The sequence below is a fragment of the Cupressus sempervirens genome, chromosome 7 (genome assembly GCF_028749045.1).
Source record: "Cupressus sempervirens isolate cs-2001-9-10 chromosome 7, ASM2874904v1, whole genome shotgun sequence".
Lineage (NCBI taxonomy): Eukaryota > Viridiplantae > Streptophyta > Pinopsida > Cupressales > Cupressaceae > Cupressus > Cupressus sempervirens.
This window is the reverse complement of record NC_143124.1, coordinates 534,375,502-534,390,958: the sequence shown is the minus strand read 5'-3', so window position 1 is coordinate 534,390,958 and position 15,457 is coordinate 534,375,502. Positions and strand designations below refer to the sequence as shown.

Sequence of the window (15,457 nt, the reverse complement as noted above, 5' to 3'; positions counted from 1 at the left end):
TTCACAAAAGTTCAAAGACCATCACCTTTTATGAATGTTAACTTGTTTAATGACCATTTTGTAAAATGCTTAAATCAATTTCACAATCACAACTCAATTTATACCTTCTCCAACACAACTATCATCAACCTCATAAGAACAACTAACTTTTCCCCCACAAACTTCTTCTCCTTAGAAAACATCACACAATTGCACACCTCCCAAATCAAAGAATCATATCAACATTTTCTACAGCCATCTTTTAAAATCTCCATCACACAACCAAAATTAAATTTCTGAGCCGGAATGCCACAATTTTCTATTGTAGTAAAAAATTACACAATCCCCTTACTCTCCCTATTCTCACTACTTAGATCTTGAGGCCGAAATTGGACTACTTATAGGGCGTCGAGAGCCAATTTTGTACTTCCCGAATGAGAAGTTAAAACTAATAGCCTAGACGAAGTAAACGAATGTGCTAGAAACTTTGCGACAGACTTAGAGGAAACAGACTAAGAGTAAGCAGTGTGTAATCATTTTGAATGAAGTGAATGATAGAATGAATATGGAGATCGAATCAGGATTTAATGGCGACAGCACAGAAGCAACTGTTTCTTCTCTACTGGCAATTGCTCGCCAGTATATCAACCAGGGAAATCCCTCTCTCGCTTTACAAGCGGTACCGAAACATACTTTATTTTATTTTAAATTTGTTTCTCTTGGTTCAGCCTTCCTTTTCAATCGCCACTGTTGGGATTTGCATATACAAGCCCTGGTATTATTTTTAGGCTCTGAATTGGCTTTCGTTTGCCTGTCTTGGTTCCCCTAGAATTGAAACTCCTAATGACTATTTATTATAAGAAGGCCACATTTATAGAATCATTGTAGCTCAGTTATTTTGATATAGTGTAAGCTACCGATGAAATCCAATATCAATCTCCTTGACCACTAGAGAGCAACACACTTCTCAGTCATGCCAGCACTGTTCCGATATATATCTGATCCTATAGATACAACTCACATGTTTCAATCGCATATTGTGTGAATTGAAAACGGCGGAGTTTTAGACAAGGTTAGTTTTTTGGTTGGCGCATGGTCCCATGGGACAGCTCTAGTAATTGGCAGTAAAATTTGAGAGCTAGTTGCTCTCAAAACCGATGACTTTGAAGAAGTCTAGCATTTGTTGTCTAATTCAAAATGATTGTTGATATTGCAATTCGTATCTTAGCCCTTTACGAGTGAAGGTTGTCTTGCATGTGCATTTAGCACGAGGATTTTAGGACGACTCCAAATTTATAAGGTCCAGCTCACATGTTAGGTATGCTGAGCAGAGACTGAGGAGAGACTACTGGGATTTACAATTTTCAGAGACGGGTTGATTTCTACTTTGCTGGGCCGCAATTAGCCACTAACCACAATTGTCTTGCTTCTTGTATCCACTAAGTAATTGTTGCTGGAGAGTTTCTGCATAGTTTGCTTTTGTACTTGGGTCTGCTAATAATTTGCTAGCGTTTGAGTTTTGTGCTTAACCATTTAAAATTTTAAAAAGAACAAAACAAATCAAAACATTTAGGTAGCTGTCAGAATCAATCATACATGTAGAGAAGGGGTTGAGTGTGAAGTGCTTTTCTTAAATATACTTTTTAATTAAACATCACTTTGTGTGTTATCATTGTATTACCATGGGACTCCTAACGTTGACGTTAGGGTACTTGGAAATCCTAGTAGTATGCATTATTGAAGATATTGCAGATGTTGAATAAATATATCCTCGCTGCAGGATTAGTTAGTCTTAATCGTCTGCTAATGTTTTCTGAAGCATTCAGCATGGAATATATTATTTGAACAATGCAAAGGAGTAAAGCATAGTGGCATTTCTGTGTATTTACTTCGTCTATATGTATAGGTATCCCAACATGAAGTGGAACAGAATAAATTATAATCGAGCAATTTAGGACTGAGATGAACTTTGTTTGCAAATCATATTTTTTCTATAATACAGAGCTTAGGACTATTTTCTTGGTGACAACACATTTACTGTTCTGTAGTGCTTTCTAAAGACAAGTACTTTCATGGTAACAAGTTATTTTGAAGATAAAGCAAGGAATTACAAAATAAAGATAAGGCAGTAAGCATTTAAACACTTCTTGCACTCAAAGCTGACTTTTTATGGATGTATACAGTGGTATACATTCACACTGATACTTTAATTTGCACCACTGCTGGTGTCCCTTGCAAAGCACTGCTCTTTTTTCTCGCTTTGTAACCTGTTCATTGTTTTTCTTTCTGAACACCCTTGATTCTCATGGAATCTGGGTATCCCTGGCAGAAGGAAGGCACCAATGCTGGGCAGCATTTTAAGTTAGAGATGATGCTGGCATCTGGCCAACTTCTTGGCTTTCTACTGAATTCATTGGTCTCATGAGGTCATATTAGGTGTTGGCGTTCATCGTATGGTAATCTTCTATATTGACTACTTTCTTGAAGCTGGATTTCTTGTTTCACAATTTTCTTCCAGATTTGATCAAAGCAAGAGTATTGACTTCAGACCCTCCCGTGCAGCCAAAAACAATTTATTTCTTATCATAAATATACACAACAGGCTGAATATTAAAGGTAATTCTAAGAGCAGGGGAGGAAATTCCATTCCTTTCAATCTGATTTTGTAAGCGTCATACAATCATCCCCTTTACTAATATCTCTATAATAACAATCCAACAAGTGTAACAGAATACTTGTGAAAGCGTTGTGATCTCAATCTCACCCTGGCTGTGCAAACAGGGGCAAAATGGTAACAGGGTCTTATAACTCCGAATGGCCTGCCCAGCTCTGCCTTTCACTGTAAAGGCCTCTGCCAATAACATACAGAAAACCTAGAAATACAATTGCAACCAAAAGACAGACCCATTCTAATTAAAGGATTTTGGTTTAGTATTTTGAAATGTTTCTCCAGGACAGCGCACTACCAAATTGAAATTTATCAAACTGATACAACTGGACACTACTGGTATTCCAGATGCCATATGATTGCTGGCCTGCTCCTTAAGGGTTTCCATCCTTAAGAAGCCCGATCTCTATGTTTAAAGGGTTTTGTCTCCAAGCCACAGCTGTTGAAACACAATGTGCAGCCCAAGAGAAGAAATGATTTTTGGTCTGTAAATTTTTGATGAAGCCTTTCCTTCTTCCCCAGGGCTTCTAATATGCTCCATCTGAGCAATCCTAAACTAGTGGCAATCAATGGTTGCTAACTACACTAAATTATAACTTTAGAATAAGTCATTTAATGATTAAAATTTCTAATTATAATTTGGCCACTAAAATAATAATAACTTCCAAAATACCTATCCTTTTAGCATACCGTCTGAAACATGAGTCACACCTATTATTTCCCCATGTGAACAAATGCACTTTCCAAAAATAGAAAGGGTCCCTTTCAGTCACCACGAGACTTGCCATAAATAGCAAGTATATGAAACTAAGCCTAGACGAAGTCCAATTTATAAGCCAAACAAAGACTAAACTGGAACATACTGAATTGTGAGGAAGACAAGACCCTCCCATTACTGACGCATATAACTTAGATCCATAAACATTGTCACCTCTATTGTGCTTCATGAAGATTCTAATAATGCCTTGGCATTATTATCTATTTAGTGTTGTCCTGTCAATATATGACTGCTATATGACTTGTTTGGTGTAATGACTCTGACATTGTTGAAGCTTTCTTCATCATTTGGTGTGACTTCCATCCCTTAGATTTCAGTTTCCGAACTCTTTATAGTGGTTAGCCAATAACATCTAGATCATGGATTGCAAACCTTGCCGAAGAGAGCAATGGATTAGGTGGGTGAATCCTTAGGAGCCTAGGACTGTTGGCATAGTGATGAAGATGATTGAGTTAGAGAGCATGAAGTGTTGAAGTGGTGTTGTCATTGCTGGCAACAAACCATAATGGAAGTGACGGATCAGCCATTCCAGAAGTCAATTTGATCGAACAATTAAAGTTACTAAGTGTCTTGTGTACCAGTGACAGGATAGTCATTTGTGGAATAGGTGATCAACAATGAAGATTTTGGTGGTTTAAGGTTATGCAATTTATTCGCAATCATTAACAGTGTCATATCAATCTATGTCTGGAATTGCATCAGCCAAATTGCATGCTGAGGAAAAGAACTGGTGTTATTGGCTAGAATAGTGTACTGATAGAGTGAATCAGATTAAATTGGTCAATCAGTGGTGTAAAAGTCAAAGGATGATATAGTTTCTTGTTGAATTATTTGGGATCGACATTGAAGAATTTGAAAAGATGAATTGGTGGGCTTGGTCACTTGATTTAATTGTTTTGGAGGCCGACTCAATAAATTGTTTTTATGTTTTGGGCCGACATGGACAAAGGTCTATAAAAGAAGATATAGATTGTAAAGCCATGTGTCGTGATGCTGCATGTCATTTGTGAAGTTAGGGCAGAGGTGTTAGGGTGTTGTAGAAGCATTGCAGAACAGTGCACTGAGTAGAACAACAACGGATCAGTCTAGCAGTGAGTGCTACTTTCCAATCAACATTTGTGTTTCTATCAATTGCAATCCTAAGTTTGTAGATTCAATCCCTTAGCAAGGTTACTCCTAAAAGGGTAAGCAAGATCCTAACAGGTCTGAAGATTAAGTCCTCTAACAAGGCAACACTTGAAGGAGTTTCTAAATCCCTTAACTGGGCAGCTCTTAACAGTGTTTTTTGTAATAGCTTTTAACAGGGCTATAAATACTCTTAACCAGTTATGCCCCTAATAGGGTGATGTAATGCCTTTAACAGGGAAAATCTTATTGCTGTAGTAGTGAGACATTGTGGTACTAATTCTGACTCTGGTTTTTTGCTTTTAACCAAGGGTTTCCACGATAAAAATCTGTGTTATGTTGTGGATAGTGTTTAAAGGTTTTTGTAATAGTTTTAAACAATGCTATAAGTGTTATTGAATCAAGATATTGAGAACAATCCTTGCAACATCCTTCTTGAATGTTTCAGCAATCTTGAAATCTTCAACAATAAAAGGCACATATCATGGCGTACCTGGCAGAAGTGAAAGAAAATATGCATGAAAGCTGGCCAATATTTACAATGTGGATGAGATCCTTCTTTTAAGATGCTATGAAACTCTCTTTAGCAGCTGCAATGTGCTATCTGCTCTTTATTTGTTCTGCAATGGGTTTGAAAGCCAAGAGCATGATACCCTATTCTCATTAAAACATGAAGGCTCATCCATAGAGACAAAGTCATAAACCTAGAATATGTGTTGTGCCTTCTTTCTTGTGGAAAATGAATAAGATATGACAGAGAAATTGGTTTTTTAGCACCCAAAGTTGATTTGCAACTGACCTTTTCAAGCGGTAAAAGATGACTCGAAACTATTACCAAACTTGACTAGAAAAGACACGACTTGAAATAATACCAACCTTTTTTTCTAAGACTCACAAGGACCAAGTGATAAATTTATCCACAGGAGAGACTGATAAATATAGGATGATATCCCACAATCATAGGGAAAATAACTTAAATTACATAAAAGCAGGAATTTGATCCATTCATAGCAGTGATTTTGCAGAATTAATAATTGAGACTAATGATCGAGGAGCAGTGAAAGTGTCTCATTAAGCAGCGATCTTATTCTTTATGAAGTTCTGGCCTTGATGGGATAAACTGTCCTCCCTTCCTTACAATAGCATTTATCCAAGACACAATACAACCATCGATCAAGTGTTAAGAATATTGCAAAGGTGCAATTGGAGGGATTATTGAGAATCACTTCAATAAGGTTAAGTAAAAGTGGTAAAACAATAGTTATGAACAGTCAATTCTCTTAGAAACAGTTTTAAGCACAAGGGGTTGTGACTTCACACCATCCATGGGAAGACATCGATATCCAATCCAAGCATTTTGTTACATCCCAATTTTTGATGCCCAAAATGATACAGTGGTATTTGATGCTCTAAATGATACAGTGGTATCTGATGCCCTAAATGATACAATGGTATTTGATGCCCTAAATGATACAGTGGTATTTTATGGCCTAAATGATATAGAGGTATTTGATGCCCTAGATAATATAGTGATATTTGTCATTACAATAAAGTGGTATAGCTATTTATTCCTTAAGCAATATTCATGGACTAACCTGGGTTTTGCAGAAGCATCACTAGACAAATTTCGGTTTTGAATTCTATAGTATGTAGATTTTAAATTCCTTGTTAAATTCATTGATGATGTCTTCAATTGTTAGTTATGAAATTTTCGTTTAACTGATTGTAACCATTAATCTCATTCACATGAACGTATCTATTATAACTATCTTTCTATGAATATGAAGTATTAACTGTATTTCTTTGATATGCTAGTTGTTAGTTAAGACCCTGGAAAAGTGGTTGTTGGTATCAGAGCTCTGGATTCGACACCGAACCTTGGGCCCAATATTGTTTTAGAGAAACTGATATTGTAATGTTGAAAAAGATTTATTTTATGTAACTGAATATTTTACAATCAAGCTGGAAAAATCATATCCGGGAAATCATCCAGAATAGCCGGGTAGGGCTGAGATGATGGTGTGGTCCATATGAAATGGACAGATGGATAAATTGCAAAATCATAAAGATAAATTAGAACTAAGGAATATGACATGATTGGCAAGTCGCGCAGTGGTGATCGGGTTGTTTAGTTGCCCATCTAAATCTTTGGCCAAGGTAGATTAAAGGCATGCTTGCCTAAATGAATCACTAAGAGGTCGATAGTGCCAGTTGATAGGGAGAAGGTTGGTGGAGGTGTATCCTCAACCTTGTTTGTTGCTGAGTGGACACTCTAACACCATGATGCTCGGATGGTAGGACCGGAATGGTACATGTGCCTTATCCCAAGAGGGAGGGCCATTCTCAGTAGAGAATGAGAAGATTAATCTAGGTCGAAATGCCAAGGCTTGCACAATACAAACAAGTTACTATAACCTTGATACGGTGTTGCCTAAACCTTGATAATGACTAGATATTTCTTTTCAGTTGCATGTTTTCCGCATTATATTTTATGCAATTACATTCCTGTTTATATGAAATTCTAGTTAATATTTGGTTATCCATTTATGGACTTGAACTAAAGAGAAAATAAAATTGTGAACCATGATTTTGAGAATTCTTTAACTTGAAAATGATAATCCTTTCTAATGTTGATTAATTGACAAGAAGGCCATTTTGTACTCTATGAGGAGTAAGCATACTTGCATAACTGAAACTAGCAATGTTTATTTATAGATGTAACTTTTGTTTGACTTGAGTTTTTTCTTGAAACATTACGATGACAAGATGGGCATGAAAGCCTAGGTCGCACAAATGGGAAAGATAAATTTCCAAATATTTACAGGCAATTCACGAGCACGCTCAAATGAGCTACTCGATAAGAACCCTATGTAAATTTTTAAGATACTTATGATCAATTCATGACCCAAGGATGGGTTGAGCTAAGAAATTTCAGCACGAAAGGTAGAGTTCTATGGAGATGTAAGAGTTTTGTGGACTCAGAGTCTAAGCCACAATCAGAATATGGCATATAAAACAAACAAGCATGAAGGCTGCACCCCATCTCAAGATTTGCGTGTGGGCATGTAGGCCAAGTATTAGGAGATTAGAATACATATAGTTTGGTGCCATGTTAAACATAACCTCAATGATCTTGATTGGATGTATGACGATCTTTCATAGTATATCATGTTTTTACCTTTTGACACATTGCTATACATGTATAATAGACATGCAATATTGATTTTATATGGTAAGGAAATAACAAGACATACTGAGCTACTTTATATTGTTTTAGAGATGGAGTATATTTCTATAATGAAATGATTATTCTAATGAAATGTTATTATGATAAGATGGGCATGAAGGTCGAGGTTACATAAATGGAAACATGGATCCACTAACCTTTTTTAGGTGATCTGTGAAGGATGATCTATTCATTAATGAGTACCATATGCCAGATGGTATGTATGAGTGATTTAAATTATGTGATCAAGTTATGGTCTAGAACATGTTAGTTGAGGAATTACAAATTTTAAATGCTTATCTTACTTTCAATTATTGAATACTGAAAATTCTCTTATATGAGATATCAATATGAGAATTGAATTAACGATATGGTGAGTTTCTAAATGAGAATGACAGGAATATGAAAGAGAATATCGTAAAAATGGTCAACTCAAGTGATGCTGATGTGACGACAAGTATAGTAAAGTAAATTCAAGTGAGTGTGTGTTTCATTTTCAATTTTATGATATCATGCAGACATTTTCTGCAAGCATTGAGGTAAAGGAATAATAGACCTTGAATTTTGATCATGACTTAGATTTTGATTCAATTTTGAAAAGAAATGATATCATGATGCTATATATACAACTTGTATTTGGAATATTATTTTAGTGTTTAAAATTGTAGAGATCATTCAGGATGATGAAACACAAAGGGGAAGGGTATGTTACATACCAATTTTTTGGCCCAATTTTAAATGCTCCTTTATAATGTTCGTTAAAATTTCAAGTTCATTGAGGACGATGAAACACAAGGGGAATGATATGTCACATCCCAATTTTCGGTGCCCAAAATGATACAGTGGTATTTGACGTCCTAAATAATACAGTGGTATTTGACGCCCTAAATGATACAATGGTATTTGATGCCCTAAATGATATAGAGGTATTTGATGCCCTAGATGATATAGTGGTATTTTTCATTACAATAAAGTGGTATAGCTATTTGTTCCTTAAGCAGTATTTATGGACTAACTTGGGTTTTGCAGAAGCATCCCTAGACGGATTTCGGTTTTGAATTCTACAGTATGTAGATTCTAAATTCCTTATTAAATTCATTGAAAGTGTCTTCAATTGTTAGTTGAAATTTCCGTTTAACTGATTGTAACCATTAATCTCATTCACATGAACATATCTGTTATAACTATCTTCCTATGAATATGAAGTATTAACTATATTTCTTTGATATGTTAGTTGTTAGTTAAGACCCTGGAAAAGTGGTTGTTACACATTTGATCCAAGAGGAGGGGATCAGCATGGAAGAGAAGGATAAGAATTCAAAATCCAATGAGAATTGCAGATTTAGAAGATAAGGCATTGAATATATTAAGGAAAAGAACAATGAATATGTTAAGTAGAAAGGCAGCAATCATGGAAGAGAAGCAGAAAAAAAGATATAGAAATGATATTACATGCAGCAATCTCAATCATATTGTATTCAGCAATTGTACGTTATCCAGTGATTAATAAAGAGTGAGAAGATTAGGAAAGTAATAACTAAGGGCTACCATCCTTAGTGGAAAGGTGCTTCTCTTGGGGAAAATACACCATTATGAGAGGGTGGCTCTTTTCAGTTAGAAATAAGGATATTTATGGAGATTGGGAAAGGTTGTGCTAGGGGGAGGAAATAGAAGAAAAACATAAAATTTGATTAGCATTACAGATGAAAGTAGTTGAATACATTTGGCTGTCTATTGCATCGGATCAAACAGCAGAAGATGAGCAGTAGAAATACAGCATATATATTTAAACAATATTGATCACAATATAGCAAAAGACTTATTTGTGATTCCCTAAATTTGCGGGTATATAAGGAGAGTAAGTTTATGAGTGGTCCATTCAAATTGAATAAGAGGTTGATTTAGAAGATTGTTCATTGTGGCCAATATGGCAGATTCACTCTTGTGCCCAATCATGGCTGATATGGCAGATGTATTTCTGTGCCCTTAAGAGACCAATATGGCAGATATACTATTGTGCCCAATTGAGGCCAATATGGTTGATTTATTTCCATGCCTCTTAGGAGGCCGAATGGCTGATGTACTTCCATGCCCCTAAACTTGATGGAGAGGCTCAAGGTGCCTTGCATGATCTCCATGAGCTTCATAATGTAAGTGAGTCATTGGGTGCAGCCCAAAGGGAACCCACGCGCACATTTTGTAAGCTACAATGATGGTGGGAAAGATTGATCTTAAATAACATGATGTAGGAGTCGCAGTCAAGATCTAATGGGTAAAGTTATACCACTAACTATCTTACATCTCTTATTTAAAAATAATTTGTGATTTTGGGGCTAACACTAGGTCATTTATGAAAGGGGACATGATATATTGAGCATGGGGATAACATGGAGGATAGGCAAGGAGAACACAAGAAGATGTAGATAGTCTAAGGAAGCAATAGAAATAGAAATATGCAAGTATTGGCAAGATTGAGGAAGATGTAAGCTTTGACCATTAGCTCAAACAATATGGCTAATGTTGTAGGATATCCAAGCCCCCAAATTGCGAGATTATCACAATGTGAAGGGAATTGGCTAGTGAAGAAAGGTCAATGCAAACCTTGTTTAAGGAGGAGCTGAAAGGGAAAAGCTATCTTTTTCTAGCCAAATTCCTTCGTTTTGTGCAAGGTAAGGGTCATCATGAAAGTAATCATTGCGAGAGGAAGTCAAAGAAAGGGTGTTTGTGAGGTGAGAAAGATGACAAAGAGATATTGTAGGTGAGCACTATGATAGGTAGTGAGAAAGCTAGGATGGGAAAGCCGATAGTTGATGTGAGCACGGGACGTGAACAACAAAGGGAGGAAAAAGTGCAAAAAGAAATATGCTCAAAAGAGGAAGGAGAAGAATGTACCTTTTTTCCATGTAGGATAAGAAAAGGTGTTTTGTGTTTCTTATTTTAGAAGAAAAGGGATTTATTTGTGTTTTTGTTTTAAACATGAGGTATGATGTGTAAGAGCGGTCAAGATTCACCAAAATGAAGAGAAAAAATAAAAATGTAGGCGTATTATTAGCATGAAATAAGTTTTTCTAAGAGAAAAATAAAGATTGTCTAGTTACTTATATATATTTTCTAACAAATTATACTTTTGTCCCTAAACAAGTATACTAGAGTTGGGTTTTCCAAATTGAACTAGATTAAGAAGTTGGAAGCTTGATTACTAGACTAAAAAGACAAGAAGGGAAAATGGCACCCTTGTTTTAATGGTTGTAGAAGGGAAAAGTTTGAAAGAATATTGAAGATTGAATTTGTAGATGCTTAGGAGAAGAATTTGGACTTTGAATAGATGACAATTGACAAAGAGTCAATAGTTTGGTGCCATTCATACAAAGTGGTCCAATATAAATGATTTGAATGTTCACGAACTGAAAAATTGGTCTCTAGACTCAAATTTGCAGATTGTAATTCCATCCATCCTTACTTTGTGGTATCCTTTTCTTGTGGTCATGACTCCTATATTGTGGGGGCTATATTGGTGTTTTGAATTTTGAAACTTCTATTGCTTGTGTGCATTTCGTTGTTGAATATTATTGTGCTTATAGTTTGCGGATTAGATATTTGTTGAAAGTTATGAAGGCTGAAATTTGTAGAGCAGACAAGATAAAAACTACCATTGCTTGGGTGCTTGTGGTAGTTATTCCCTTGGGTGGTGTGTTCCAACTTCAACTTGTGTAATGTGGACATCGAGAAGTGCGTGCTACCTCAAGTGAGAATGTTTTGGTAAAATAAATGCTCAAAGCAATTCCTACAAGCTTTCATTAGCACATGAGAAGTACTTCTGTGAATGGAAAAAATCTAGGAAATGGAGAATCGCCAAGATGCTAAGGTTTTGGGAAGGTAGAGTGTGAGAGACTACAAGATTTTGGGCAGTAGAAAAGGTTTAGGGAATTTGCAAAGGCTTTGGAGGAGAGTTGTAGGAAGTTGGAAATGGAGGAAGAAAGCGTTACAAAAACTCATGAGATGAACAACCGAAAAATCAAATTGAATGTGAAGAGGGAACTCTGAAAGTTTGTGAGAGAAGACTTCCCTAATGAGAGCTGGAATAGCATATTTGTTGCATTGGCATGTATGAGAATTTTACAAAAATCCAAAAATAACATAGGAAGCATTTTTATTTTATTTTTACAGTTAGACATGTGCAGACATTATAGTGATTAGGGTTGTGATTAAATAAATACTATAATTGTGTTAGTGTCTAGATTGATAGAAATTACCAAAAAGTTAATTGCATGTTCTTGAACATATAGTGAACAAAGTTGAGACAATATGTCATCTTGATAATGTATTTATAGGTTGAGGAATCAGTTAAATTTATCTTAAATCATTCTTAAAGAATGAATGCTAGAATGCATATGCAATATTGTCATGTTTCCTTGCCCAATGGCTTGGAAACAGAAATAAAATATTGTATATGTTAATATAGAGCCAGGAAATGGAATAAAACAATGAAAGAACTAGAAGACCAAAAAAATCTTGATACATTGTCATATATGTATAATATAAAATATTTGCCCAAAAGGTGGTTGCTAACTTTTCATATCTGATATGATATTAAAAGAGAGGATAAGGGGAGGCGGCCGCCTTAGAAGGCACCATCTTATGGATGTAGTAGTCTATTTTAACAAGTGAAGGTCACCAAGTCATGTTTGTTCAAGTCCTTATTTTGAACACTTTCTCGTTCAATGCAAAGAATGGAAACACCAAGGATTATAGGAGATTCAAGGACAAACACCTCACGGATGGTAGGAGAATTTCATTTAAGGATGAAAACTCTGGAACATCTCACATAGAGATTGGGGACAAAAACCCTTGAATTACTCTAGGTGATTCCATTTCCATAATTGCTTAGAACTTCATGAATTTCAATAGGCAGTATAACAACTAGACTAGCATGGTGTTTGCAGCTTATAGGTGTATAATCTACAATAAAAAATCACCCAGTTCACCATATATACTGAACTGATGTCTGGTAAAAGGTTAATGGAAAGATTAAGAAGGTAGATGGGATAGAGGAAGAGTGGTAGGGAGAGAGATAGTTCTAGAGTCTAAGGTAGATAAAGTGAGGTAAATAGAGAGAGTGAGAGAATGCTGATAGGAACCTACTAATTGTTGTAGTTTGGCTAAGCTTGAAACTATATATGATCTTCTAAAATCTAGAATTTCCATTGTAACTCATAGAGATCTAAAACCACTGTCAAACATCCTGACAATATAGACATGAAATATAAGTTAAAGTATAAGAAAGGAAAAATGCATATTGAAATGTGGCTTGTACTTTAAATGTTTTATTTCATTTATATATTCTACTAAAAAGAATGAGACTGACTTGAAGACAAAGATGGGGAATAATTGTTACATTTCATATATATTTTGAGACTTAAACAAAAAAAATCCATTTTGGCCGTGTTTGAGCATCTAGACTCACTTAGGTTTGACGAGTCTCAAAGACTCGACTACCTTTGGGTCCAGCCCCCCTAGACTCGAGGTTCACCCAACTCGAGACTCATTGAGTCTTGGAGAGTCTTTGCTAGTCTCAGATCATGACACAATGTTAGGCTCTTTCACTAATTGGTGGCATTAGACCATTGTCAAGAGTCAAAAGCATAGGTCTATAATCCCTCATTCAATTTGTCTCTCATAACCTATTGTGCAAACCTTTTTAATAACATATAGATATCGCGGCCTATCTTGACTCTTGTAGCTTGTTGAGCCACTTCATGAAGAGATGAGACAAACTCGAACCTAGACATAATTTGATGTTTTCAAGTCCACCCTAATACCCATAGTGTGGCAATACAAAATTCTATAAGGACCCGTTTGGTGAGCGGAATAGGAATACGTATTCTGGAATAGAACGTATTCCTGTTCTTCGTTTGGTTCAACCAATATTTGATGGGAATTCGCGGACCCGAAAATTTATGTTTTCTAAAATAAAAAAAATAGAATAGGAATACGTATTCCAATAACACCTAATTTGGTGGAATTGCAAAACCCCATTTTTGGGCAAAAAATGGAATACGTATTCCATTTTTGCTTCGTATTCCAATCCCGTTTTGGTGCATCCAAACAAGGAATTCAAAATTTTTGGAATATGTATTCCAGAATACGTATTCCTATTTTGCTCACCAAACGGGCCCTAAAGGACAAAGTTTGCAATTCCTTACAAAATTTGAACCTTCTAGAGATCCAATTCCTTTTCAGCCTAACACTAAATTCTAGCGAGGAAAAAACCAAGAAAGAAGTTTTTGAGACATGGCATCTAGCAAGCTTATTTTTCCATAGGTCAAGGCATAACTTTCTCAAAATGGTCTTGGGGATATGTTTATTATATAGTGGGCTTTGACTTTGTCATATGACAACTTTCAAAATACATGGGTCCTAGAAAATAGAAGATTAGTAGTCTCCACTCTTTCTAGTAAAGGACAACATAAATAAAAATTAACTAAGAACAAAAAAGATGAATCTTACCATTAACTACAAGATGGTCAAGCTTCCAAAATGCATGCCAAATACCTTGGAGATCTTTGAATCCCCCATGGTATTATAGCTCCATTCAACCTTAGAAGTTAGAACCATACCACTATATTGAGATGAAAGAAATTGGATTTAAGCACACTAGAACCGTCCAATGTTGTGGTACCCTCTAGACCCTCCCACTATATTGAGAGATCACAAAGGAATCCAAGTGTTTTCATACCCAACAACGAGTATGGAGACATTCACGAAAAACACTCATATATATATAAACAATACATCATACCAACACATGACACAACATACTGATGATACTTATAATAGGTTGCACCAAGGTTAAATATAAGATTGAGCAGGAGGACAAGAGTTCTAGACATAAGAAAAGGAATGTCGCCTTAGTCACGAATTGGCTTTGCAGGAAAACTGAGTGTGGCTTCCTCAAAGAAGATATTGGACAATCATCAAGTCCTTGAATTGTATCATTTTGATATTCACTAATTCTTGGAGTAATTGCCAGTTTGAATCTGTAGAGCATTATGAACCTAGCATAGGTGAATATTATAAACTATTTCATTTGTCCCATGTTCCTTAGATTATCGCTTGATTTAAAATCTACCACTCGGATGTCACAATAAATTGTGGGAGGCATCCTTTTCCTTCCCTAGGCATCAATCCTAAGACTTGACACTTCAATCCTTTGATTTGGCAATGGCTCGAGAATCTGCACACAATGTTCACAAGATGATTCTCAAAGATCCTGATTTTGTTTTTTATTGAAAACCATTCCACCCACAAACTAAAACACTCAAATTGAATTATAAATTGTAATTTTCTATATTTTTTCAAAATTCTAAAAACCATAAAGCTAAAATTCCTTCTTTCCTCGTTAAAGGTGTGCATGGAATCTTGAAATGTTCTATTTTAGTTTGGAAGGAATATGCAAAATCTAAAGATATTTGTTTTCCCCAAATTCACTCGACATCATTAATTTCACATATAATTGGAAGAGAAAATTCTATAAAATTTTGCCATAGTGGAAATGGATTTTCTTTTGTAAATTTTCAAAACACAAATTAAACAATGAAATTATTGGAATATCCATACTAATTCTTCCCTATCTCTAAGCCATATGCTCCAACTAGTGTGGGCATGAAAATGAGGTAAAAAA

The 15,457-nt window shown here is 35.5% G+C and overlaps 1 protein-coding gene across 1 annotated transcript in view; it reads left to right on the top strand.

Moving 5' to 3' along the window:
• Positions 1–393: 393 nt before the first annotated feature.
• Positions 394–15,457, top strand: part of LOC149547867 (uncharacterized) — a 43,573-nt gene continuing 28,509 nt past the window's right edge. Inside the window, exon 1 of the mRNA XM_089791919.1 lies at positions 394–658. Coding sequence (XP_089648045.1) covers positions 539–658 — 120 coding nt within the window. The 5' untranslated portion in view covers positions 394–538. The remainder of the gene's footprint in view (positions 659–15,457) is intronic.